Genomic DNA, 26,854 nt, shown 5'->3' with positions numbered 1-26,854 from the left:
TCCAATGGGCCGAGGCTGAAGCTCTGAGGGGTTCGGTCGGTTTAGAAATCCGATTCTCTTTAAACGTTACTCTTTATGCGTAATTCATAACTTGGCTTTGGATTTGATTCTAGGCTATTGGGGGTTGACAGGAATCTAACTCTCTCACCGTATCTTGCGGAGATCACGGCAATATATATCCAACTCGGAGCTACACATCTTACAACCCACACCACTGCTTTGCTTGTCAGACACCGAGTTTGTCTGATCTGTTACATTTTCAATTGGCCATTTTGAAGCTACCAGCCATGTCGGTTGACAAAATCAAGGTGTCAGGCGACCCCCGCATCGAGTACAAGACCGCGGTTCTAAATGGTCGCAACTACTGTAGGTAGCACACATGAGCACGACAGCACCCTCGCAATCCGACAGAGAACCAAAACTAACCTACCACAGCTTATATTCTAAGCCAGCCAAAAACAGGTCAATACAAAGCCACAGTCTTCCTGGTGAGCACCTTGACACCCATATCCGATACCGACAGGCTAACTCCCACCACAGATCCATGGCTTCCCCGATATCTCAATGGGCTGGCGGTACCAAGTCCCAATGTTAGTCAACATGGGCCTGCGGGTGGTAGCACCCGATTGTCTGGGTTATGGACGTACCGTAAATCTCCCTACGCCAGTGCCAGTGCCAGTGCCAGCACGGAGAAAGAAATCCACTAACAACAACGAAACCAGGACGCCCCAGCCGACCCTGAGCCCTACGGCCACAAAAGCTGCGCAGCGGATATAAAAGCCCTAGCAACACATTTAGGGGAAACGAAAATTATTCTAGGCGGACATGACTGGCACGTCTCCCCTTTCTTCCTATCCCAGCCCATCCATCTCATCTTTTACACAACAGCTAACACCTGCAACAGGGGTGCTGCCCTGGCCTACCGCATCGCTCTCTGGCATCCAGACCTAGTCTCGCACCTCTTTACAGTCTGCGTCCCCTATGCAAGACCAATGGAACAAGAAGTCCAACTAGAAGATCTAGTCCGCACTGCGGCACCTCATTTTGCATACCAGATCCAATTTGCCAGTGGGGAGGTGGAGAAGGTAGTCAAATCTGATGATGACATTCGCCAATTCTTGTTAGCCCTGTATGGGGGCCGGAATGAGCGTGGTGACGTTGGTTTTGATGCGCATCATGGTGTGCTTGTTGACAGGTTGGGCGGGTTGAAGAGATCTAAATTGTTGAGCGAGGATGAAATTGAGTTCTATGTGCGGGAATTTGGAAGGAATGGGGTCCAAGGGCCGCGTATGTTAACTTCTTGTTCCCCCTTGGTGACGTGGTGGATTTGCTAACGGGTATGGGTGATGTAGTGAATTGGTACCGCACTCGGCAGGTGAATTATCAGGATGAACTTGCTATTCTGGACCGCAAGATTGAGGTTCCTACGTTGTTTATCCAGGCGCTCAGGGATCAGGCTTTGCCTGCTCATTTGGGTAAGTCTATGGTTAAGCATATCCCCAGCTTGACTGTAAAGCAGGTCAATACCTCGCACTGGGCATTGTGGGAGAAACCTCAGGAGGTCAATGACATTATTGAGGGTTGGTTGAAAGAGAAGGCTTTTACTGAGGCCAGGTCGGAGAAGCTGTAGTTAATAAACAGCAGTGGTAAGGCAAATATTGATTCATTATTGCTTTTGCATACATATCGTATCTCGGATTCAATAAAATGTAATCATAGCGAAATTGCAAGTGACAGACACGCATAAACATTGCTGAGCGCATGATACAACCCCTTTAATACTCGTACACCTTAGTCTCGATATTGCAGCCAACCCTCTCTAGACGATTGACAAAGCTTTGTCCCATGGTAGCAGGGGTAACAATACCACCACGCGAGACCTTCTTAATAGTCTCCTCATCATTGAGAATGACCATAGCAGCCTCTGCAAGCAACAATCCAGTGAAAAGATACATACCACCCTCGTAGGTAATTTTACCAAAGACACGCTTTGTCTGCTGCCCCTCAGGCGTAGCAATGGCATGGTATTCCAGGCGATCATTCGTTGAATCCTCGCGGCGCGGTCCGCTACCAGGCGCGAAGATGAATTTCCGCAGGAGCCACCGTACGGGTTGGAGCACAAGGAGCATCACACCGATCGTGAAGCCGATGTGCACGGCTAGACCAATAAAAGCGTTGCGCACCGACAGGAATTGTCTGAAGAAGAAGGATTGGCCGTAGAGCTCGGGCATTAGGGTGCTGCTGCGGTGCACGAGGGTGATATCGGCCATGCCGGAAGGGGATGTTGTCACCGTTCCTAGATCGCGGATTGAGCGGAAGCCCAGGACCTTTTTGAGGATTGAGTCGCCCGGGATGGTCTTTGGTGGAGCTGAGGCTGCTAAAGCGAAAGGAGTCATGGCGTTCTTTAGTTCCGATGCCGGAAGCGAGTCGAACATTGTCAGCACTGTGTTTAGAGTACCGCCGCTTGGCCCAGAAGATCTATTCGAGTTGGTCAGACTGGAGATTTCTCATGGGATTCGGATGTTATATACTTCATCTCTTTGATGGTGCAGTTGATCTCGCGCGTCTGCGAGGACAAATCCTCTCGGACTCGCTTGACGAGAGACCATGCTAAAATATCAGCTGGCGCACTCTCAACGCCGGTCGAGGGAATCATCTTCATGTAGTCAGCATGGAACTGCCACCGTGAGGAAAAATACTGGAACTGACAATTGCGCCATTGGCTTTGGCCGTCTCATGGTACTTTTCGATGATTGACTTGATCCACGGTGTTTCACCGGTCCTGTAGCAATCAGTGGCTGTCAGATCACTCCAAAGCAAAGAGATGTGAGTATAAACATACGCATCGACGTAGTGAGTCCCATTGGTAGCGCATGCCTCCACCACTGGAGTCGAGTACAAGTAGTAGGGACCCACACAGTTGATAACGAGCCGCGTCTTCTGGGCAAGCTCCTGGAGCTCAGTCGCATTGAGTTGAACGACCAGGATATCTATGCAGAACAAGTAAGCCTCTATCTATAGCAATTAAGCACAAACAAGTAGCAGGACTAGGCACCTGGTTCAGCGCGATCCGGGTTGAGAGCCTTGAGCTGTTTGGCAATGAGCTCCATCTTCTGCATAGAGCGACCAGCAATGGCCCATTTCAGGTCGGTAGGGTGGTTCTGCACAATGTGTTCAGCGCAGAATTGGCCCGTATAGCCCGTTGGGCCCAGTAGGACCAGATCATATTGGCGATTAGAAGTCATGGTTGTTGCTAGGTGTTACAGCCACAGCATATGGATTCTGGCTAACCTACCTCGGTACAGTAAGTTATATTGGCTTAGTCACATGCCACGTGACTATATATTTTCCGAATATGCAGCGCTATACAGTACAATTCCTAGTTAACTCATGTCGCCAATTCCCTGGATTTTGAGTTTTGTATTTTATAATAAATGGAGACCTCGGGCTTCTGAAAAGTGCAATTGAAAACAATGCACTTGCAGAGGCCAGCTACATCGCTCTTGAAGGCAGCCGTGGTGGGCCTTCAAATCTCAAAGACTAGGTTATAACGTTAGCAACGACTTTTTGGCAGAAGACCCCACTTAAGGCCATATTGGGTGCACTTTGATCAAGCAAGGCGCTGGCTGATTAGAACCCTGGGCTACAACCAGTTGATGCACCCGGACCACTTCGATGTCGAGCGCGTGGAAGAAGAGTCGTTTGGTGTTTGAGCTTAGCGTGTTTCTCGCCGCTCTTGTTCCGCATAAGAATTAGCCTACAATGACACCGTATTACCAAGACAGCTTTCAATCTTAACGGGTCTGTAGAAGCAATGGCTTAGGTAGACTCACTGTTAGTCATATCGCTCAATTAGACACATCCCTGTAACGGAGGATTGCCTCATAAGAATAGGGTCATTTTATATCGGCCAGGATTTCAAGGTTATATCGATCAAATGATATAATATGGGGTAATATAGAGGAATGCTACTGGTGTAGACATGATAACGAGCCGCGTCTTCTGCCCTTGATGGCGTCTGGAACAAAATCCGGCAGATTGAGATATCCATGGCATTTTGCTGCTTGCTGGTTCTTTTTGCGAGGCATTTTCACACCTGAATTGAATGGCATCAACAATCGACATCATTATGGAGCCATAGTAGAAAAAAAAAGTATGAAAAGTAATGAAAAGAGGATCCAACTGACATCATGGAGCCCTGGAGAAGCCCAAAGTAAGCATTCTGGGTGCCTGAGGCCACAACAATACCCCATTGGGTACCATGACATAAGCCCACACAGGTCAGGTGACCCACCAAGCCAAGAGCCCTAAGCGAGAATCCACAGCACAACCCGCTCATTCAAAGCGTCGTTTTCGATCTCCTGTTGAGTACCCATCTTCATCCTCTAACCAGCCAAGATGACGAAGCGCACCAAGAGTATGTTTTCCTCATTATTCGACTCATCGCATGTCGAATCTGTCTCCATTTCAATGCTAACTGTTCACTCCAGAGGTCGGCATCACCGGTAAATACGGTACCAGGTATGGCACACTCGAACTCCGCGCACACACATGAATTCCTCGAACGACGAAAAAAAAGAACGGACACTCTTCACTCGACCACGATTCTAACAATGCTCCAACAGATATGGTGCTTCCCTGCGTAAGCAGGTGAAGAAGATGGAAGTCACCCAGCACGCCCGCTACATCTGTACTTTCTGCGGAAAGAACACCGTTAAGCGCAAGGCTGTCGGTATCTGGGAGTGCAAGGGCTGCGACAAGGTTGTTGCCGGTGGTGCTTACACCGTCTCGTAAGTTTTCCATTCCCAACACTGTGCCGTCGCTCTGGATTTGGACTGCGCTGGACCGAATCCAGGCGCGCGCCCATGACCACTGGGAATGACGATTACTGACTATCATTTCACTTTTAGCACCCCCGCTGCTGCCGCCACCCGCTCCACCATCCGTCGTCTCCGTGAGATCGCCGAGGTTTAAACGGGGGATTATGTGGTTTCCTTTTTCTTCTACGGTTACGTCTGAATACCAAAAATGAATGAAAAAAAAATTCGGGATTCGAATTCAATTCTTATGCTTACGCCAATATTCGTACGATATGACTCACTCTGGCATCTGGTCGCTTTCCTTTCTTTCGGCCTGATAGACCCTCGACTACCTTATGTTTCACTTGCGACCGGATGAACCATGTTGGTCGACTGCGACTGTAGGACTTTGATCTGGATCTCTGATGTCAGACGGTCACGTAGACTAGGCCCGGTGAAGTAGTGACCTGATCAGATTGAGTCAAAATTGTGAGGACCTTATGCGCTTGGTGCCTAGCGTTGGCCCGCCTGACCTAGGTCAGCCACCGATTTCTGGGCCGCGATCATGATCACTATAGGAATGAGTCCGGCCCTGGAGCTTCTGCGATTTAGCCCAAAAAATAGGATCGTCATCGGCTTGATGATATCCACCAAATTTTGTAGTGTTGTACAAGGATCTTAGTATGCATCTTAGTCTTGAGTCTAGGCGTTCACATGCGCATCTCCACCTATACACCTATGTTAAGCGCCCAGTATCAACAACGAGACTCAATTTGTTTCGAATGTGTTACCAACTACTAAGAAGTGAATCAAGACTAGGCTTCCTTCATATCTGTAGACCATCTCACCGGATGTAGACATACCTGGGTGAACACTGTAGTCAACGTCATTTCTCACTCGAACATGACAAGTCAACTGCTATATTCTCACATTTTGTAGGGATCACCCGCTAGACAGTCAACAACAACAGCCTCCTTAAAAGCATAAGAATCAGTTTAAAGTCGCCCAATATTAAGCGGGCAATCCAGGGCATCAGTCGCCTCCGTCACGTTCCTGTTTTGCGTTAGTCCGGCAATCCGGCCCACCTTCAAAAGGCGCTCCCCACACCATCTTCGCTTCTACACTTCGCTCTTCATGGACTTCGCCTCCAACTTCTTTGTCCATGTCCGACGTGTGTATTGTTTGCTTAGGAGACCTTGGTGAAGGCGCTGGTGATCCTCTTGAACCAGTGAGCCTGGATGGGAATGGCAACTTCAAGGATGGGCTTGAGGATTCAAGCCAGATCGCCCAGCTACTTCCCTGTGGTCATATCCTACACAACAACTGCTTAAAGCCTTGGGTAGAAAGGGCTAATAGCTGTCCGATATGTCGCCGCAGCTTTAATATGGTCGAGTTAAGTGATCGGGTAGGAGGTATGACCCCCTTCCTTGAGTATGAGTATGACGATGTTGAATAATTATACTAACCAAATTCTATTTTTGCTTATAGGTGCCGTTACTTCATCCTATGCCGTTCAAGACCGGACGCAAGTCGCCGAGGTCGATCCTTCCATGCTCATTGAATATGGCGACGATGACCAAATCGACTTCCAACCCTGTACACTTTGCGGTAGCGCAGATCACGAGGATGTCTTACTTCTTTGTGATGGATGTGATGCTTCGTCGCATCTATTCTGCCTAGGACTAGACGAGATCCCATCGGGGGCATGGTATTGCCAGCGATGCCAATCACAGCGAACATCGGCGGCAGCTGAGGTACTCACGGTGTTATCGCGCCCGGCCGAACGTCGCAGTCGACGAACAAGGGCGCAGCAGAGGCGATTGCAGAATACAAATCAGACAAACTCGCACCATTGGGCCCGGGTCTGGCAGACTGTCTGGGATAATCTGAACCTCGATCTGGACTTCCCATTCGATGACGATCGTTCCGCCGAACGGGTCATACAACAGCGTCGTCGCGAGGAGGCAAACCAGCGCGAATTTCAAGCCTGGCAACGTCGCTTCGAGATCGCCGAACGTCAGGGTGGGGGTAGTCGATTCCGCGACACAGCGTCGCTATTCGATCTTGAACCTGCCCGACCATCCCGTCCGCGGGTGCCCAGAGAGCCTACGCCCGAGCCCGAGTCTTTGGAGGAAATGCGAGCATGGAATGCTTTCGAGAGAGCCCGGGAGATTGAAAATAATCCCAACGCTGCTCGAAAGCGCAAAGAGCCTACCATGTCGCCGTCTCCCGAACCCACCGAACCTCAGCGCAAGTTGAAGCGCCCTCGCACAAGGCGGCCGCAAGAACTAGCAGCACTAGCCCAACAAAACCAAGCCGGCGAATCATCCAGAGCTGCTAGTGCCAATGCGAGACTGACTGGTGAAAGTTCCAACGGCCCTAGCTTCCTTTCGTCGTTATTAAAGGAGGTTGAAGATGCACCTAGCCGCACCTCATACGAACTGTCCGCAGCAACATCTGTCGCTCTCACCGACGGCGCATCTCCTGGTCCATCGTCTCCATCAATATCACCTGCATCCTCTAGCCGTTCATCCCCTATCATGTCCACCACCCCACCACCTTTTCCACGAAGCCGCCCCATATCCCCTCTTCAACTGTCTTCCCCAGCCGAACCTTCCTCGCCACCATTCTCCCCCGAACTCTCATTTTCGGGCAGCCCATCTCATGGAGCCAACGGCACAAACGAGGACACATCACCTCGTCCAACCGCTCGCCCCAGATCCCGAATCCCTCAAAGAGCACTCCACGCACTTCAAACCTCACACCTGCATTCCCGCTCAGCAGACTCATCCCCAACCCGCTCAGGCCCGTCCCTGGCCCTCAAATCCGATATCCAGAAAATGGTCAGCACCGCGTTGAAACCCCACTATCGAAAGAAAACGATCACCAAAGAACAATACACGAACATCAACCGCTCAATCTCTCGAATGCTCTACGACCGAGTCGGCGACAAGCGAACCCTCGAATCAGACGAACGCACCAACCTCGAAACAGAGGCACGATATGAAGTGCAGAATACCGTCGACGCCCTCAAACGCAAGAGCAAAGAGAAGCAGCGCGTGCTGACCGCCGACTCAGACGGTGATCCTTGATCTTAATGAATATACGAACCCGAGGCATTTTTGGCGTTCCCAGCGATTCAACCTTGAATGGATTTCTTGATCATGGAATGGATCTTGTATAACCGGCGTTTTTGACCTTCCATAGAGACTGGTTTTTGTTTGACATCTTTTTCTTCCTTTGCTGCTGTTCCCAAGCGGGAATTCTTGTTGTCATATCATATTTTTTTTATATACCCTCGGATGAGATTGATTTGACCTGCTAAACATCTTTGGTAGAGTATGTCTTGATCTTTTTCTTTGATTTATATAATATACATGAAAAATATCTTTTCCACTCTTCGGATCGCTGATACAAACCCCCAAGTACAATCAAACGAGGCGTGGTATTTAGCCCGCCAATTCTGACCAAGCCGATACCAGTGGCGCAAATCAACATAGCAGATATGGAAATGCAAAGAGCATGTTTTTGATGCTCACAAGCTTACGCAATATCAAAAAACCGATCAAACCCCAACTTCACTTCGTACTCACCCCGAAGACAGGACCTTCAACGCTCCAAACTCCATGTCATACTCCCTGACCTCAAAACCTGAGATGTCATGATGACTGATCTGATATGGTTACGTGCTTCATTTTTCTCTCTTCTTTATCGCTATTTGTCTTTCTGGACATTTGCTTTGCAAGTCACCGCGCCCGTCTCACACGCCTGGGGGAGAGGGGGTTAGGCAGGAAAAGATCTTAGCTTAGGGTTTGCTTCTTCTTAAGCTTGTCTCGATGTGGATTTATCAGGTTATATTTTGAAGAAGTAAGGTGAATATCATGTACAGGCTTAAAATGTACTATGTCAATAGAAAACAGATCAAAGTCCTACGCCAAATAAGAGGGATCTCATGGAAAAATGGAGAAGAAAAGAAAAGAAAAAAGGCTGATGCGCAATGCTGCATGGGACCAACGCGCTAGGAAAATAGACAACGTTGAAAAAAGCAGAAAACGCTCATGTCACTCATGAATCCATCATTCCAGAATCGGCTCTCCGATTGTACGCAAACACCAAAGAAACCAACGATAGAAAAGGATCCACTGAAAACAAATGCAGGGGTATGAAAAGTGATCTAGCACATATGTAAAACACCGGGTATTCCAAGCCACAAACAGGAGTGCATTGAAGGGTAATGTTCAAAATCACAGTACACCGCCTGGGAGGTTTATTTGGCCCTGGCGGCCGCCTTCAAAGCCGGCATTGTTAGGTGCCGTGGTGCCAGGTCCGGGGGTACCTTGCGGTGTGTCCATGTGAATCTTTCGGAGCATGAACATTGGTTTGCGGCCTTCCTTTTCTAGTTGTTTGAATAAGAGAAGAGGCTTTTCGTTCAATTCCAAGCAACGCTCTTGGTCACCGTAAACGATGTAAAGCGCGTAATTCTTCCAGTCGGAGTTGATGTTGTATTTTTTGAGCGCTGCCGGTAGGACCTTGTAGCAAGGGTCTTCCCATGATACTCGGAATGACTTGAAGATTTCCACGCTGGATGGTTCGCCGCTGCCAGCTCTTGACTCTGCCCGTGATTCGGTTCGGTGGTCATGACGTGGGTCATTGCGCGGATCAAGGCGTGATGATGATGGAGTCTCAGTCCGGGAGGTCGGCATTTGACTCGGGGTGAGTCGGTCTGAACGAGAGTGCATTGTGGGTGTTTGTTCGGCATAATCATAGTTCGTGTTGCGGCTGGTGTTGGAGTTCGGTTGAGAGTAGGAACGCGGATTAAGTGTTTGAGGATGAGCATGGTGTGTGTTGGGCGATGTTGGAGAAGGAATTCCAGGGGAGTGCTGCGACTGTCCATTCATTGAAGCTGTTAGATGGGACGACGCAGCCAATGCAGCGGCTGAGGGATTCAAGGATTCGTAATGAGAGCGCCCTTCGTGTATCATAGGTGGAATATGTGTTGGTGAATGGTTTTTCGGTGTGGCGCCGCCAGTGTGAATGCGCTTTGAGAAAGCTCGTACAAGTTTCGATGAAGAAGAAGTCTCGTTGAGCGTTAGTTGAGAAGGCGAGGTAATGGTGCCTGTGTTGCTGTCATGCCATTCTGAAGATTGCCCTCCAGATGGCGGCCCTCCTGAAGATGGCGGAGGCAGTGGGTGCGAACGATCCTTTACTATCTTGATCACGGGAAGGATTTCTTCGCGCAGTCTTCGGTAGTCATCTGTGATTCGACGCAGTTCTGTCTCAACCAGCATGAGCTTCTCATCTCGAACCTGAATTGACTTGATCAAACGGGCGAGATCATCCTGCGTTGCTGTCTCGTTCATGCTTTGATCCGCAGCTATTAATATGTTAGAAGTTGGTTGCTTCAAAGCATCGGGCGATACATACAAAGCGGGATATAATGATCCGCATCCAAAGGAACTGCTTGTTTGACTTTGATTTCATATACATTCTTCAAAATGGTCAGGCGATGCCCCACACTGTTGATGCCCATTTCTTTCAGCTCGTCGTGCTTTAGGGCAACAAGCGCTTCGCCAACAATCCCGTTCTCTGCGCGACGTATAGTGATTAGAGACTTGCCACTCATTTGATTGGCTAACAACCTGCTTACCTCTAAATGTGCCATGATACTGAAGTAATCCAAGTGATGTCAGGAATTCTTGACATTCCTCGATTGACCATTCCGTGATTATTGTTCGCGGGGAACGGGGCCCCTCACTTGGGTGACCAAATTTGGTCGGGGTGTGTTCTGCCGATGAAATATTTGAATCTGTGGGCGACGTCTCATACTCCATTGTAAGGTGTGGCGAGGTAATCACGCTGCGTTCATATTCATCGTCCGCGTCGGAGTCGGCGTGGTAGGATGTATGAAGAGACATGATCGCAGGACTGTAGCTGGAAAATGATATTCACCGATCACTGGTGAGTTAAACGAGGGGGGTGCACAGGCGCCACCGCCAAAGCGGAGGAACTGGGAGCAGGCAGAGCGGACGAAATGATTGTCGGCGGTAATGCGCCGAGAGCTCTATTTTGCGAAGCGCGGGTGGAAAGAGGGACGCAGGCGAGGATTCAAATGTTGGTCGGCAAACATGGAACGAGTAAAAACTGTTTGGGGAAAGGATGTATCGTTTGTGTCGCGCGCTTCGAGCAGATTGTCTTCCTTGCAGTTCCGAGGAGGGGTGCGGACGAGGGCGAATGTTGACGCGGCAATCAACAACAACACGAGTCAAGCGGGAATAGGCAGTGGTTTGATCCAACGCTGATTTGAAAGCACAAGATCGTAGAGCAAGTGGTCCCCTATAGCCAAACACAGATGGGCTAGGAACGAAGCTCGAGAGATTAGGCGAAGACGGTCTGATGGGATGTTCACGTGACTCGGTCTGGACCTTGGGATTTGTCCCACTTTATACTTCGATTTCCTTCACTTCACCTTCAGTTGGGTTTACTGTGCATATTTTCTATGGAGGGACAATATCCTGAGGTCCCGAAATCTAGGACGGAGTAATCGGTTTCAGATTCTCTGCACAGATCTTAGGGCTGCCCCGCCAGAGATTGATACAAGAGTGATCAATGCAGGGATACTGACACACTCGCTTTTGACCGTAATCTAATGGATTATCTCTGATGGATGTTCTCGAGTCTTCCCACCGTGTATACAACTGTATAGCTGCACTGCAACTATACGGAAAGATCGGATCGGATCAGATCCAGCCCTTTGCGCCCAGCCGGTATGGTATGTTCATGACATAGTTGGAGGCAATTCCAGGCTGCTACATGAGTGTGGATACATGGACAAACTTCCCGTTGTGTTAAACCCAATTAAACGCTACCGCGATCTCTTTAAAATGAGATATCTCCGACTTTGGGGCCTCTTTACTGCGCGGTTAATTTCCGACAATTTGACTAGCCCCTGCGTTTCACTAGGCCGATTCATCCCACCAACCCAATGTTCTGAAAAGCGTCCTATAGGGCTATTCCTTGGGCTATAGCCTACACTCGGCAGTGAATCCTTCAGATATAGGACCTATTGCGTCATAGAGAATGTCTGAACTGATAGAGTAGATCAAGTCCATCTCTAATTAGAAAGGAGGAACACGATAAACCAAGTGCTTTCATGGGGAATATGCAGAACCCCGTGATATGTCTATTTGAGATGATACAAGAGCGCCTGTGGACTTCACAAGTCCCCCCACGAATCGTAAATGGGAAAACAGAAGGAAACACGTCCAATGCCGCACGCCCGAAAACATTTGTACTCCTAAGGAAAACCCAGCCATGCATGATCGCACCTCGAAGTACCACCTTTGTCCGGTAATATTACTTCTTGTCGCCATTCGGCGCACTCTCCCCCTCAAGGTCGGCGACATCTCGCAGAATATCTTTGAGACCACGGACACCTTCATCCACCACCGTTTCAGGAATCCGGACATCAACTTCTTCGATGTACTTCAGAGGGTCGTAGGCAGGATTCTCTTTGCTGCCTTTCTTGGTCCCGTTTGTGCCGTTTGTGGTTGATTCACCGTTTGTGGCCTTGGAGCCTAGTGCGCGATGGGGTCTTCCCTCTGCCGAAGCTACGATTGCTTCCATCACATCATCGAAGGTTTCGCATCGGCCGGCGCGGAGCAGTTCTGTGGCAAGGGTCGTCACTTTGTCGGTCCAACCTACACGGTGGAGAGAGCCCAGAAGGCTCTCTTGTAGATCTTCGAGGGCGCAACTAGCTGACAATTTGACGAGGAGGTCGGACTCCAGAGCGTCCGGGGTGGAGGAGGCTCCGTTTGTGGCGGAGGAGGGCATTGTGGAGTGTGCGTTCGGGGCTTCGCGATATACCAAGGTGACTGTAGGTTTGGAAGGTAGAATGTGGTGGTCGTGGAGGCTACAGCCTAGTCACTTCAAGGGTTTGTAGCTCTGAGCCGCGGAAGTAATCAAGTATTGGAGTGAAGGTCAAGACGAAGGGGGCGAAAAGGGGCCTGCCCTCTATGACAGTGCGGGGGTCACAGCAGACTAATTGGCATTACATCGCATGAGACAATAGACATGCGCAAGCGAGAACAATCAGACGATGAAGCTGAATAGAAAGACTCAACGGACAATCGGGCGGGTCCTCAATGCGGGCGGTGAATAGGAATCGTCTCGGGTCGCATAAAACTCCGATTCCAGATCGGATTCGGCAACCAGTTGGGGGTTGGATTGTTCGTACTTCTGTTGTCAGTTAATGTGATAAATTTAAGAACCAATGGCAGCTTTGGTAAGCCATTTTTGATACTGCTGTATGCCATCTCATGCTTATATTGTGCCTCTGACACCTGATATACACCGATCCTGGGAGGTTTCGAATTCAATATGCCCAGTGAGCTTGCTTGACGACTATTCTAAAGCCGACATTATCAGTCTGGCTTGACCCAATATGAACTACCTGTAGGTTCATTCGGTGCCCATGTATTACCGCCACTCATGGGGGATTACTAGCAGACTCAGGGTACTAGACGAGGATTGATGATGCATCCGATTCATCACAATGCTTAAATTCGATACAATGTCAGAGGTAAAATTAGATGTAAAAAACAATACTCAAAAACTACTACAATGTGACTACGTAGTTTATTAGTGATATCAAACGACGAAGGGGCGGGTATCTCGCAATGAACAAAACAAGCCCTCATTTCTCAATGGACTATTTCCACTAATCCCAAAAACAGTAGCAGGCAAACCCTTAACCTCTTCAGCAATTGTATGTCCAGGTGGCAGGCACATCTGATGCGCCTGCCTGCATAAACCATCACACGTACCGATGCAGTCCCACGGTTAAGAATCAGAATAACAGATGCTGTATTTCAACGTTATCTAGCGGCCTTCCATACCTAAGTACACCTCGTAGGGTAGCTTATAGTCACAAAATATTAAGGGTGACAAAGTAGCTATTGAATCGAAGAGGCTTCTGCTGGCAGTGAATCAAGTACTCGAGGTCAACTACCTGCAATACCACTGCATGATACTATGGTCAATTACGTATCGAGAGAAATATCTAACTCTACGCAAACCACGCACCAAGCTCGATGACGATCTCACTATTAATTGCGGGATAATAGCATCGTCTAATACGGCTCTTGAACTTGCCTCAGCTCGGGACCAAGTAAGTCGCGGAAATGGATATTCTATGCGTTGAAATGGAAGCCATGGAACTTTTGAACGAGCTCCCCTGTTCTTCATCCGTGGCATCTGTGAATATGCTGATTTGTACAAGAACAAAGAATGGCAAGAGTATGTGGCAGTGGTCGCCTCAATATGTGCCCGAGATCTTGTGTATCAGGTTGGAAGCAGTTATAGAAGGGGGCAAGGATCGTCGATATTGTGGGTGAAGGAAAGCGTAAATCTTAATGATATAAAATTAGGAGGCCACAACCCTTGCATCCGAATTGGGTTGGATTTTAGTACGATCGGTGGACCAGGCATCAGGGCCCAAGATGGATCTTGCTCATACCAGAAATCCTATACAGATTATACACATGGCAGATAGGAAGAGACTTACTAGGCCTTGGTGGCCTTCAAATTTACCTCACAAAGTCAGCATACACGACAATTAATACCAGTCTGAAAATCAACGTCAGTGTATGAGCCAAGCTGTCACAGCAATAATCACATATGCCTTCTTATATTGGAGAAACGGCATTGGACTGCGTTGATATAATCCAGTTGTGACTGATGAAGCTGAGCATACAAGATCGATGTAATTAACGGGCGACCTTTCGATGTTGAACTTCAGCAGAATTGGAGAAACTTGTATCTGGAAAGTCCTACTGATCGAGAGAAATTGAGATAGCCTCTCAGCATGGTTCATTTGCAGCACTTTGACCAATGGAAGAAGATGGCATTGGGGAAGAGAGTTGCGCTTAGGTTCGCTTGTATCTTCGCTGAACAAGAGCAGTCCCCTTCGGCTAAGGCCGATTGAGTGTCGATCTACACCTAAAGCTGGTTTTTCGGAATCTGCCGATGTTTGATCAAGCTGTTTCGTAATCGGCCCATTGCTGTACAGTACTAATATTACGTGTGTATGGGCTTGGGGGCGCTTATAGAGTCTCTTGCATTTGTCGATTGTCATCTTCGATTTTTTTGGGGCTTCCAGGTCGAGATGTAGTGTTAGTCAGGAAATGCTGTCAAAACGATCAACCATTGTACCTGGCAAATTCTTCCTGGCGAGATGATCTATGTAACGCTACTCAAACACAGTTTTAGTCCAACCACGAAACCAAGTCTCAGACCGACAATCTCACAAATGCCTCATTTCGGGTAATCAACGGACTTACCATATTAAAATGGCCCGTGCCAAAAAAAAAAGCAACGGTTCGCAACACCACCCATGTCAGTGGCTTGAGCACAAATGAAAAACAGCAAGGGGGACGGAAAACCTAAACGAGGAAACGTGTGGGAGATCATCGCCGCTAAGCTCCAAGTTACATGTGCTGTTACAGAAATCCAAACCTCGGAAACAGCAAAATGTCTGGGGATTGACTCTCGGTGAGCGAAACAAGTTGGCTCTTCCCCAGTCCTCCGCATCTCCCAGGAAGCGGGGGAATGTCACCTCAGACTACACGTACATATAGTGAAATTCAACTAGGAAATGCGCACCCCATTCTAGACATGCTATCCAACCTTGGAAAAGAGAAAATTCCCATGACCGCTCCACTCTAGACAACCAGTCACAATTACAAAAGTCAGGCCTGAAACATTTTCAATTTAACTTTCCAGCGTAACGCAGAGACCGGCAAAGACCATCAAGGAAATGAAAAAATTTGAAGGGTAAAAGGAAATATGCGGACATCGGCCCACGCCGTCCCATAAATTACGCTCGAAAGGCCCGAATCGTGCCCGAGTCCACATCGGCGTCAGCCAACGAGGCCGTAGGATGCCGTGCTCGGTTCCCGTTCTGGGAAAATGGCCGTAGTTGGGGCCCCGGACTAGTATGTGAGCTCGGGACTCCTCCCCCAATGGATTTGGCTATCTACGCTAAGTGGATTTCTCCGGGTAATTGCAAAAGAATGTCGCAGTCGGCTGGGCAAAATTACACGTCTGGCTGTCAGGGTTTGTTCGGGATATGCAAAGCCGAGACGCATTCCATGCTGTGTTTTGTGGGTTAATCTGGGGACGGAAAAACTGGTTCATGGGTCCCCTTTTCCTGATGTGCACATGTCCAGGAACCATATTTTACCTTATCCTTCTCTATTTTGCTCTGTATGCTACCAAGTCCTCTGTTGAACTCTCTTTCTCACAAGGCGCCGAGAAACGCCACTGCCGTACCGAGTGCAGGGAATCCGCCGGCTTTTTTCTGTTCTCCCGAACACGGCTTCAGACCGGGTTCAGGGCTAGAAATACAACGCTTGACTCCTTTGGGTCTAGTACTGTCACCTCGTGGCCGATTCCCCGGATCCCATCAGAGTTGCCGGGTGGTTGGCCAATCAGAGGCAAGTAAGTGGAGTAGCTGGGGAGCCGACCAGCCAATTAAAGGTGTTACATAAGCCTGGGGTTGCAAACGGGGTCTTGGCAGCCCTGTATACCAAGTGTATCTTTCCTTTGTATTTCAGTCCATTTAGCCATGCATGGCTTATTATTTTATGAGCTGGGTCTGATATTGACCTGGAGAATTTTCCCTTATAAAACCCCTCCCCCAGTCCGTTCTCAGCCTTCCTGATCGTCTTTCAATTTCCCCTTTCACTTGCCCCCTCTGGGATCAACATTCACCATGTTTGTCGTGGGGAATATCTACGCAATCGCGGCTGTGTCCGTCATTGGTGGTGGGCTGTTTGGCTTTGATATCTCGTCCATGTCGGCGATTATCAGTACTCCTGCCTACAAATGTTACTTTAACCACGGGCCTAAGGGTCCTCCGTTCAATGATGACAACGACTGCTCTGGTCTTAGCTCGCTGGAGCAGGGTGGTGTCACTGCTGCTATGCCCGGTGGCTCCTGGCTTGGAGCTCTGATTTCTGGTTTCATTTCGGATCGTCTGGGTCGCAAGTATGCCATCATGGTTGGTTGTGTTATCTGGTATGTGCTGGCATTATCCTGCTATTCTTCATTATGTGCTTTTTTCATTTTGGGCTAACAATATCTTTGCTTTATAGGGTTATTGGTTCCATTATTATTTGTGCTTCCCAGAATATGGGTATGCTCGTCGCCGGTCGTGTGATCAACGGTCTCAGTGTCGGTATCGAGTCTGCCCAGGTCCCTGTCTATATCTCAGAGATTTCACCTCCCTCTAAGCGTGGTCGTCTCGTCGGCTCTCAGCAGTGGGCTATTACATGGGGTATTCTCATCATGTACTAGTAAGTACTCCCATTTCACAAACTTTATCCCATGCATATAACATGGACAACCTGCTGACCCCGATTTAAACAGTATCTCCTTCGGTTGCTCCTACATTGGAGGCCCCAACGCGACCGACTACAGCGAATCAGTTTTCCGTATCCCCTGGGGTATTCAAATGGTGCCCGCCGTCCTTCTCTTCTTCGGAATGATGATCCTCCCCGAATCCCCCCGTTGGCTAGCCCGCAATGACCGCTGGGAAGAAGCCCAATCCGTGCTGACTCTAGTCCACGGCAAAGGCGACCCCAACAGTCCTTTCGTCATGGCCGAGATGCAGGAAATTCGCGATATGTGCGAATTCGAGCGTGAGAACAAGGATGTGTCCTATATGGAGCTCTTCCGCCCCAAGATGATTCACCGTACCATGACCGGTATCTGGTGCCAGATCTGGTCGCAGCTCACCGGCATGAACGTCATGATGTACTACATTACCTACGTCTTCTCCATGGCCGGCTACGAAGGCAACGCCACCCTCCTCGCCTCCTCCATCCAGTACATCATCAACGTTGTCATGACCGTCCCTGCCCTGATCTGGGTCGACCGCTGGGGTCGTCGCCCTACCCTCCTCGTCGGTGCCACTCTCATGATGATCTGGATGTTCGCCAACGCAGGTATCATGGGAAAATACGGTATTGTCGTGCCGGGCGGTATCAAGGGTGTTGCCGAGGAGTCGATGAGACTCTCCGGTGCCCCCGCCCAGGGTCTCATCGCCTGCACATACCTCTTCGTCGCTTCCTACGCACCAACCTGGGGTCCCGTCTCATGGGTCTACCCTCCTGAGCTGTACCCTCTGCGCGTGCGAGGCAAGGCTGTCGCGTTGGCTACATCGGCCAACTGGGCGTTCAACACTGCACTTGGTCTGTTTGTGCCGTCTGCATTTGCCAACATCCGCTGGCAGACTTACATCATCTTTGGTGTCTTCTTGTTTGTTATGCTGCTTCATGTTTACTTCCTCTTCCCTGAGACTGCTGGTAAGACTCTTGAGGAGACGGAGCAGATCTTTGAGGATCCTCATGGAATTCCTTATATTGGAACTCCTGCATGGAAGACCACTCATGATACTAAGCGCACTGTTGCTGCCGAGTCTGGAGATGTTGAGGCTCTTGGGGAGAAGTTGGCTAGTAGCGAGAAGCGCGGTGCTTTGCATGCCGAGGTTGTTCCCAAGACCGACTAGATTATCGGTCCTTCTGGATTCAATTTGTTTGAACTCTTAGTTTTGCTTTGATTTTAGATCACTTTGAGCTTTGTACATACTGGTGGCTAGCTGCCATAATGATTATTTTTTCTTTTTCTTTTGACTGAACTTTTAATGAATATTTTCAATCTGAAATAGATTCATACAAATCCCTGTCTCTGTACTGTACATATAGAATAGTCCCCACGCGTCCTTTTGTGATGTTTACTCCAATTGGGGTACTTGGACGCAGCCCGTCAACTACATGCATCTCCCGTTTGAGATACTTGACCCACTTTCAGTCAAGCAGACCGTTATATGTCGATCTTGACGCAAAGTATAGTAATTGAAGTGAAATTAAACGTCTAACCCCACTAGACTAGCGAGGAAGAGAGGAAAGGTAGGGGAGTGGCTTCGGCGTCATGATTTAATTTAGTCCAACTTATCCTGACAGGACATCGAATTCTACATATTCGTCGATATAAGAGACTCACGGGAATTAGTTGACCGAGGGTCATGTATACTCAAGCTGGCAACTCGAATTGGGACGAGAAAGACGAACATCCACGACTACATGACTGACCGTCTACCTGATCATGGGACCGAGGCTCCGTGACTTCGCGGAGAAAATCCAAAATCAAGATATCAAAGGCAGGCTCGGTGGGGAATCACGTCCCATTTGGTTACAATTTGTTGTTCCGTATCTATTTCCAGTATGACGCACAGCAAAAAGAAAGAAAAAGGGGAAAAAGCAAAAGCAACCAACAGCACAAACGGACACACCGATCCCTATATAGGAGGATGCCACAGGGATCTCATGCGCCAGAGCGCTCTTTCGGCTCTATGGCGCAGATCTTCGAAGTCGAGTCGTAGAACTGCGTCTCTGTTTCCTTGCAGAGCATTGCCGAAACGGTGGATTTTTGAATGTGATAAATTGAAAGTGCCCCTTGGAAGGGCGCGGGAAAATTGGTTATAATATGCTAATCGCAACGCTAATGTCATACTTCCACTATTATATAGGGAAGGGTGTGATTTTAACATGTCCCGTACTATATGAGCAGCTTACTGGTCCCAATCTCAGTCTCAAGAATGTTCAACTTATCCAATGGAACGTTGTGTTGCTTACCCAGCCATACAATTGTGGATCCAGGTGGGCACACGGATACGAATACGCAGCATATCTTCGTGATCAACGTTGTTCATATAGCGGGAATATCGCTAGGATACGTGAGATCAAAATCATTCGTTATCAGCTCTGAACTCACCCAGTCCAAACTTGCGCTCAAGGGTTGCAACGATCTGCTGTCCCCAGTGGGGTGAGATGGACCTACTTACAGGAGTATCCATGGATGCGTGTAAGGACAACGTACGGAGGACATAGCAGCAGAATAAGGTTGACGAGGGACCCGCTGCTAAGTATGTTTATAACAGGCGTGTCCTACTGTACAGTGTACAGTACTCCAGAATCTGCTTGCAAACCAGTCGGGGGTTGAATCCGTCCCCTCATGAACTTTGACAGTCTGCTTGCTTCTATTCATTGCCAATACACAGTGGTCCTGAATGGCTCTAGCCCAAGAAATCATCCAAGTAGGTCAAGATGTTCAAGTATGTAACCTCGAAGCCCTGAAGTAGTAGCTGAGCGTTCACTATCTGGCCTGAAGCGGACAGCCCTGTGATGTCATTTCTCGAAACCTGCGATTTACCCCAGACAAGATGCGCAGATCAATGTAAAGCCTTGAGCAGGATCAATTTCTCTTCATTGAGACCGACACATCCAGGGACGTAGATTGAAATAAGTTCCGACTCATCGAAGCCGACGCATTTCCAACCGGACGAGAACTTCTTTGTAGCGGACCAATGCCAAGAATTTCCGCGAGCTCAGTGGAGTCAACCCCTGGGAAAAAAAAGCTGATCACTGATCTTCCCTTCTGATCCGATCGTTCCGACGTGTTCGACTGTCGACTTTCTGTTCTTTTCTTCTGTTCACTTCTGGGAGCACGTGAGCTTGATCAAACCTCGAACTTCATCCGCCGAATACGAGATACACCAGACAGCACAATCATGGTTCGCCCGCGGGGAAGCTCAGCCCTGGGCGTGGACATCAGAGGCGACACCAGCGCACCAGCCATGTCAACAATGAACGAGGTCAGCCCGATTGAACCCTCCTCCCCGGATCTCAAGGTATGCGCAACGTGATTCCAATCCCGGTCCCGCGCGCATCACGCAGACTGACCCTCCCCCGACAGCAATTCGACACTCGCGATGCAGACAAATTCGCCAGCAAGGCCCAACATAAGCGCCGTCGGGCTCGGTCTCTCCTCCACCGCTTCGCGGATACCTGTCTGCGATATACCTGGCTCTTGCCACTGGTGATTATGCTGTTCCTGCTCGGCTTGTATGCGATCAATCCCACCACGTCAAACCCCATGCACAGCGCCATCTTCCTCTCTTACCCGCAATCCCCAAAGACACCCGGCGGACCGATCATGTATGGAAAGGGAAAGAAAGATATTGCCTTTGTGGCCTTCTACACCGTGGTGCTGTCTTTCACGCGCGAGTTTATCATGCAGCAGATGATCCGTCCTTTCGCTGTTTGGTGTGGTATCCGGGGCAAGGGAAAGACCGCGCGATTCATGGAGCAGATGTACACTGCCGTCTACTTTGGAGTCTTCGGACCTTTTGGTCTGTTCGTGATGAAGCGCTCAACCATCTGGTACTTCAACACAACCGCCATGTTCGAGGGGTTCCCCCACCGCGAGCACGAGGGCTTCTTCAAGGCCTACTATCTCCTCGAGGCTAGTTACTGGGCCCAGCAGGCTATCGTGCTGCTCCTGCAGCTCGAGAAGCCCCGCAAGGACTTCAAGGAACTGGTCGGCCACCACATCATCACGCTTGCGCTTATCGGGCTGAGCTACCGTTTCCACTTCACCTACATGGGTCTAGCCGTCTATATCACGCACGATATCTCCGATTTCTTCCTGGCAACCTCCAAGGTGTTGAACTACATCGATGCCTTCATCACCCCGCCCTACTTCGCCATGTTCGTCGGCTGGTGGATCTACCTGCGCCACTTCCTGAACCTGAAGATCCTCTGGGCCGTTCTGACCGAGTTCCGCACTGTCGGTCCGTTCGAATTGAACTGGGAGACCCAGCAGTACAAGTGCTGGATCAGTCAGTATATCACATTCGGTCTCCTAGCCAGTCTCCAGGCTGTGAACCTCTTCTGGCTCTTCCTCATCCTCCGCATTCTGGCCAACTACATCTTTACCAGCGTCGCCAAGGACGAGCGCAGCGATGACGAAGAGGAAGAGGAAGAGGAAGTTGATGCTGTTAACGATACCAAGGCTATCGCCACTGGCGCTGACCAGTCCGCTAAGGAGAACCACGCGCCCCAGGTTCTTGTCAATGGCGAGCCCGTTGCCGAACAGCGTGGTCCTCGCACACGAAGCCGTAAGGCCTAGGTGTGAGTGTACACATTCACCGCAGTGGTTGCTGTGGGCGCCCTTGTCCTCAGTCCCCACGCGGGGATTTTTCAACCGTGTTATAGTTATATTTTATACTTTGGTCGAGCTTCCCAATGTTGTCTCTGGATGTGTTGATATGCTGTTATGTATTGGTTTGAGCTCGTTTCCGCCAGGTAGAGTAGCCTATAGAAGAGCGGGCGCGGGCGCTTGTTTGTGACGAGCACATGAATTCAAAGATTCTCCTTTGGGGATGTTAATATGCTATTTTTGATCTTGTGCAGAGGTAGATGGAATAGTTGAACTGAACTGATCTGCTAATAGCAACCTGTATGGACTCCTTGGATGGCAATACCTCATCTTATATATTGTCGTTTACAGCTGCAAGACAATGGTTCTCTTGATAAGTAATGGGCTGGCTAGTATGGTCATTTGTCACATCTCTTCGCTAGTACATTTACAAGTGGAGAATATCAAACATTGAATCGGCGCTCGATGCAGTTGGTCATGTGGTGGTTAGGGTTGGCTTTAGGACTTGTCCTCGCCCTTCTTTTCGTCCTTGGGTTCTTCGGACTTATCCTTCTCGTCGTCCTTCTTCTCCTCCTTCTTCTCCTCCTTCTCCTCGTCCTTCTCGTCGTCCTTCTTCTCCTCCTTCTTCTCCTCCTTCTTCTCCTCCTTCTCCTCGTCCTTCTTCTCGTCCTTCTTCTCGTCCTTCTTCTCGTCCTTCTTCTCGTCCTTCTTCTCGTCCTCCTTCTCATCCTTCTTTTCGTCCTTCTCATCCTTGGGCTTTTCCTCCTTCTTTTCCTCACCAGCCTTCTCACCATTCTTCTCTCCAGAGCCCTGAGCACCCTTATCCTCCTCCTTAGGAGTCTCCTCAGAAGCCTCCTCTACCTTCTCCTCATCCTTCTCCGCATGCTCTTCTTTATGGTCATCCCCATGAGCATCATCGTGTCCATGTCCCTCAGACCCAGACGGCCAAAGATAGAAGATCATGGGTCCAGTCACCGCAACAGAGCCGAACAACCTGCAAAATGAACCCTAATTAGTCTTCAATCCAAACCGAAGTAAACCAAACAGTTCCATTGAACCCATGGATCAAACTCACCAAGGCAAGTCGCTGGATGCATGACTTTGCTCATGACCCCCGGTAGAATTGAACCGACGACCAAGTGCCTGCGCAGACCGACGGGCAACAGGCACCGCCCGGAAGGACTGGGCTGCAGTCGCAGCGCGGAAGATTGAACGGCGCGCAAAGACCATTGTGATTGTAGAGTATAACTTAAGTTGTAGATTGTATGAGTATACTGTAGAGCCCAGGTACGTCACGAATTGAGGATGGATAGAGAATAGGGGGAGTGTGATAGGTGTAGAAAAGAGAAGGTCAACTAAGTCCCGGGGGGAATGCCAGGCACGTCTCGTAAGACCGCTTCTTGCTTGTTTCCGAGATGGTCTGTGCGAGGTGATGTAATGCTGGGGCTGGGAGGTACTGGGTACTGGTGTTTTGCGGGAGACTTGGCTGGGTTGGGAGGTCCCAGGTACATGGAGCCCCAATAGTGCCCGTTTTTACTATGGCTTTGGGCCTTTTCTCGGGGGTTTGTTGGATCTCTTTTGGCTGTGGAGATTGGCCATAGCTATCAGATCATCAGATTACTGTACAGGGGCTTAGGGGTCTTGATTTGGGCCATTGGGGCTATATGACTGCCAGTCAACAATTGTTTCTTCGCATTGAGCTTATCTCCCAGACCAGAGGTGCCTATTCCCTCGAAAGGGCCCAAGTCAAGCAGGTCTACACCACTGTATACCTCGGGAGTTCAGTGCCTGGCCCGCTTTGATGCCTCAGGAAGCTATCTAGACACCTCAGGCGCCACAACCCCACGTTGCGGCGATCCAAAGCTACTACACGCGCTCACTTCGATCATCCATGATCTCCTCATTCTGCCCTCTACACCCTCTCAGTCCACATTACACCTGACATACAAGCCCTATCAAAATGGCTGATCGGCAAATCACCCAGCAGACGATCTTTAGCCTGCTGGCCAAGCTCGACGATCCCGATGCCGACCTGCGTTACATGTCCTTGAACGATCTATACGGCATCCTCACAAACCCAAACTCGTCATTCCTCTCCCATGACCGGGGTACATCAACCAAGCTTGCGGAAGGGCTACTCAAAGCTCTGGATGATCAACATGGCGACGTGCAGAATCAGGCGCTCAAGTGGTACGTGCGAGCTTCGATGGACAAGAATATGCTTGGTGCTAACAAATGAACCAGTCTTGGCCCATTGGCCGTTCGCCTTCCATTCGAATCCCTCACACCTCTGCTCGAGCAGTTGGCCAATTTGACCGCTTCTCAGACGATAGACACCTCCATTCCCAACACTGCCCTCCGCGTCATTGTCGACACTCTCCCGCGTCCCCAGACAGGCCAGCCAGCCTCGCAAAATGCCTCCGCAGCATACTCCGCAGTTTCCAAGGTCCTGGTTCCCCGACTCACTGGCCCAACGCCATCGGCTTCCGGGCGGCGCGGCTCACTAGTGAAGGGAATGATGGAGAAGGATCCTTCGAAGGGGTTCAGCAGCGATGCCATTGACGTGCTCGTCAAGGTTGTCACATGCTTTGGTCCTTTACTTCAGGAGAGTGAGCTGGCTGCCCTCCAGGCATCTGTAATGGCCATTATCCAAAACGATACTGCGGGAACTGTCGTCACCAAGCGTGCTCTGACTGCTATCTCTGCCCTCGTGCTTCACTTTTCGGACACTCAGCTCAATGACTTTGTGTCTGACTTGAGTGCGAACCTTGCTTCGTCCAAGATTTCCATGGTGCAGCGTCGGCATTTGATCGCTGCTATTGGTGTCATTGCTAGAACTGCTCCTGCTAAGTTCGGTCCTCATCTTGATACTCTTGCTCCATTCGTCTTCTCCGCTGTGGAAGAGGACGATATTTCCAAGGAGAATTGAGTTACTAGTTACAATGACCTGATCTCTGTCAGGAAGGGCTACCTCGTGCAGATGCAAATACAGACCTTTGAGGCACAGACAATAACCTACCCGGGTTGATTTGCCCTATGAGATCTACGTATTCGTATCTAGATCTCGAGATCCTCAGGCTTGTACCATGCCTTGCTCATCAACAGGATCTACTGCACCGGGTGATACCAACCAAAAAAAGCCCGAAGTGGCAGATACGGATTTAACGATACCCACGTTGATATTGAATATGAAAAGCTGCATACAATTTGCTGAGTCTACTTGTTCTTTGTGTTGAGTAGACTCGATATGCCCAAAAGGACCTGCGGCTTCCCACCCTCATGCGTTCTTTCCCGTGTAATCCAGTCGTCACCTGGGAGTCTTCTCTGTTCACTTCTCCCTTCTTCGCCTCTCGTACCACTCAAATTCTTCTCGCCCACATCTCCAGTTGAATATACGTATCAGCTTATACTTCTACTCTCAACATGCGTACTCCTGTTCTGGCCCTTCTGCCACTGGCAAGTTGTGCATTCGCAGGATTCTTTGGCAACACCCCAGTCTATACCGTCCCTCACGATCAGTCTCAGATCGAGGAGGCTGTTGAGGCAGCTGTGAACATTCGCGATGTTCCCAACAATGTTGACTACCGCTGCGGTCCCAAGATCGGCAAATGCCCTATTGATACATGCTGCTCCGCCTCAGGTATGTGTCGAGAGCTTTGCAGATTAATCGGGTCGCTGACGGCAGGCACATAGGCTTCTGTGGCACATCCAAGGCACACTGCCGCTCTCCAGATTGCAAGATCGACTACGGTCGCTGTGACGCTCACAAGTCACCCTACGGACCCCCTACCAAAGACATTGTGCGCCCTCACATCGGTCAGGTCCCATATGGTCCGAAGGAAATCCGTTCGTGCGCTATCCCCGGAACTGTTGCGTTGACATTCGATGATGGCCCTACCCGTTACACCGGCGATCTGTTGGATCTGCTTGATAAGTATGATACAAAAGCGACGTTCTTCGTTACCGGAATCAACAATGGCAAGGGCCAGATCGATGACTTCAGCTTACCTTGGGCTTCTTTGATTGAACGAATGCAATCGAGTGGCCATCAAATCGCTAGTCACACTTGGTCTCATGAGGATCTTAGTAAGATCACTCCTTCGCAGCGCCGTGATCAGCTGGAGAAGAACGAAGCAGCTCTGCGAAATATCATCGGCAGTTTCCCTACCTACATGCGTCCTCCATATTCCAGCTGTAGCCCTGACACAGACTGTGGCAATGACCTGGGCAAGCTTGGATACCACATCATTTTGTACGACATCGACACTGATGACTACAAGAATGACAGTCCAGAACTCATCCAGCGGTCCAAGGATATCTTCGATCATGCGGTTTACGCTGGAGATCCACACACCAAGTCTTGGCTTGTCATTGCTCATGACGCACATGAGCAGACGGTTCACAATCTCACGGAACACATGCTCAAGACCATGAAGAGACTGGGCTACCGCGGGGTCACTGTTGGTGACTGTCTCCGTGATCCACGCCCGCTCTGGTACCGGAAAGATACTCGAATGCCCAGCCATAAGAAAATGCCCAAGAAGACTGCCTCGGCTGACCCCAATAAGCCCATCTCTTTTGATGGCTCCTGTGGGTCCAACTACACTTGTATGGGTTCTACCTTTGGGTATTGCTGTGGGAGCACCAATTCCTGTGGAAACACCACCTCTCATTGTGGCACCGGCTGTATGAAGGATGCCGGTTATTGTGCCGTCGAGGCTCCACCCAATGGTGATGCATGGGACCCAAAGGTTCATAGCAAGGGGAAGAAATCTGAAGCAGAAGGCAGCGCCCGAACGATTGGTACCGCAGCTGTGATATCTTTGTTCCTTGCGCTGATTGTCGCGATGTTGATTGGATAAATCATCTGGACCTTGGAATTAATTGGAACTGTTGTTTGACCGAGTCCCCGGCAGCGTTATACCTGTTATCATTACAACCATTGTTATCTCTACGGATTCGGCAGGCGGAACAGAGATGGGATAAAATCCATGAAT

General features: G+C 49.6%; 11 protein-coding genes across 11 annotated transcripts; 7 read left to right on the top strand and 4 right to left on the bottom strand.

The window, feature by feature from the left end:
• Positions 1 to 287: 287 nt before the first annotated feature.
• On the top strand, positions 288 to 1,630 carry N7511_002265 (alpha/beta fold hydrolase; the record flags this gene model as incomplete). The annotated part of the gene is made up of 5 exons (XM_057124690.1): positions 288 to 366; positions 436 to 488; positions 541 to 648; positions 723 to 1,287; positions 1,353 to 1,630. The coding sequence occupies 5 exons, from the start codon at positions 288 to 290 to the stop codon at positions 1,628 to 1,630; spliced, it is 1,083 nt and encodes a 360-aa protein (XP_056986849.1).
• A 145-nt stretch (positions 1,631 to 1,775) lies between these two features.
• On the bottom strand, positions 1,776 to 3,245 carry N7511_002264 (saccharopine dehydrogenase family protein; the record flags this gene model as incomplete). The annotated part of the gene is made up of 5 exons (XM_057124689.1): positions 1,776 to 2,478; positions 2,532 to 2,656; positions 2,710 to 2,782; positions 2,843 to 2,990; positions 3,056 to 3,245. The coding sequence occupies 5 exons, from the start codon at positions 3,243 to 3,245 to the stop codon at positions 1,776 to 1,778; spliced, it is 1,239 nt and encodes a 412-aa protein (XP_056986848.1).
• Positions 3,246 to 4,344: 1,099 nt separating this feature from the next.
• On the top strand, positions 4,345 to 5,013 carry N7511_002263 (60S ribosomal protein eL43). Its single transcript, XM_057124688.1, has 4 exons — positions 4,345 to 4,417; positions 4,491 to 4,521; positions 4,626 to 4,790; positions 4,911 to 5,013. The coding sequence occupies exons 1-4, from the start codon at positions 4,399 to 4,401 to the stop codon at positions 4,972 to 4,974; spliced, it is 279 nt and encodes a 92-aa protein (XP_056986847.1). The 5' UTR covers positions 4,345 to 4,398; the 3' UTR covers positions 4,975 to 5,013.
• A 948-nt stretch (positions 5,014 to 5,961) lies between these two features.
• Positions 5,962 to 7,891, top strand: N7511_002262 (putative PHD and RING finger domain protein; the record flags this gene model as incomplete). The annotated part of the gene is made up of 2 exons (XM_057124687.1): positions 5,962 to 6,211; positions 6,288 to 7,891. The coding sequence occupies 2 exons, from the start codon at positions 5,962 to 5,964 to the stop codon at positions 7,889 to 7,891; spliced, it is 1,854 nt and encodes a 617-aa protein (XP_056986846.1).
• Positions 7,892 to 9,043: 1,152 nt separating this feature from the next.
• Positions 9,044 to 10,714, bottom strand: N7511_002261 (adaptor protein STE50; the record flags this gene model as incomplete). The annotated part of the gene is made up of 3 exons (XM_057124686.1): positions 9,044 to 10,173; positions 10,224 to 10,385; positions 10,447 to 10,714. The coding sequence occupies 3 exons, from the start codon at positions 10,712 to 10,714 to the stop codon at positions 9,044 to 9,046; spliced, it is 1,560 nt and encodes a 519-aa protein (XP_056986845.1).
• Positions 10,715 to 12,152: 1,438 nt separating this feature from the next.
• On the bottom strand, positions 12,153 to 12,629 carry N7511_002260 (uncharacterized protein; the record flags this gene model as incomplete). The annotated part of the gene is made up of 1 exon (XM_057124685.1): positions 12,153 to 12,629. The coding sequence occupies one exon, from the start codon at positions 12,627 to 12,629 to the stop codon at positions 12,153 to 12,155; it is 477 nt and encodes a 158-aa protein (XP_056986844.1).
• Positions 12,630 to 16,569: 3,940 nt separating this feature from the next.
• Positions 16,570 to 18,366, top strand: N7511_002259 (sugar porter family MFS transporter; the record flags this gene model as incomplete). The annotated part of the gene is made up of 3 exons (XM_057124684.1): positions 16,570 to 16,874; positions 16,952 to 17,152; positions 17,226 to 18,366. The coding sequence occupies 3 exons, from the start codon at positions 16,570 to 16,572 to the stop codon at positions 18,364 to 18,366; spliced, it is 1,647 nt and encodes a 548-aa protein (XP_056986843.1).
• A 2,061-nt stretch (positions 18,367 to 20,427) lies between these two features.
• Positions 20,428 to 21,827, top strand: N7511_002258 (TLC domain-containing protein; the record flags this gene model as incomplete). The annotated part of the gene is made up of 2 exons (XM_057124683.1): positions 20,428 to 20,547; positions 20,613 to 21,827. The coding sequence occupies 2 exons, from the start codon at positions 20,428 to 20,430 to the stop codon at positions 21,825 to 21,827; spliced, it is 1,335 nt and encodes a 444-aa protein (XP_056986842.1).
• A 528-nt stretch (positions 21,828 to 22,355) lies between these two features.
• On the bottom strand, positions 22,356 to 23,087 carry N7511_002257 (uncharacterized protein; the record flags this gene model as incomplete). Its single annotated transcript, XM_057124682.1, has 2 exons — positions 22,356 to 22,851; positions 22,933 to 23,087. The coding sequence occupies 2 exons, from the start codon at positions 23,085 to 23,087 to the stop codon at positions 22,356 to 22,358; spliced, it is 651 nt and encodes a 216-aa protein (XP_056986841.1).
• A 730-nt stretch (positions 23,088 to 23,817) lies between these two features.
• Positions 23,818 to 24,786, top strand: N7511_002256 (uncharacterized protein; the record flags this gene model as incomplete). The annotated part of the gene is made up of 2 exons (XM_057124681.1): positions 23,818 to 24,047; positions 24,102 to 24,786. 2 exons carry the CDS (start codon positions 23,818 to 23,820, stop codon positions 24,784 to 24,786), a joined length of 915 nt encoding a protein of 304 aa, XP_056986840.1.
• A 494-nt stretch (positions 24,787 to 25,280) lies between these two features.
• Positions 25,281 to 26,719, top strand: N7511_002255 (chitin deacetylase CDA6; the record flags this gene model as incomplete). The annotated part of the gene is made up of 2 exons (XM_057124680.1): positions 25,281 to 25,497; positions 25,551 to 26,719. The coding sequence occupies 2 exons, from the start codon at positions 25,281 to 25,283 to the stop codon at positions 26,717 to 26,719; spliced, it is 1,386 nt and encodes a 461-aa protein (XP_056986839.1).
• Between the last annotated feature and the right edge of the window lie 135 nt (positions 26,720 to 26,854).

Source organism: Penicillium nucicola (genome assembly GCF_028828085.1).
Source record: "Penicillium nucicola strain IBT 29836 chromosome Unknown utg000002l, whole genome shotgun sequence".
Lineage (NCBI taxonomy): Eukaryota > Fungi > Ascomycota > Eurotiomycetes > Eurotiales > Aspergillaceae > Penicillium > Penicillium nucicola.
Note: the sequence above shows the minus strand (reverse complement) of the source record. Positions and strands in the feature narration are given on the sequence as shown.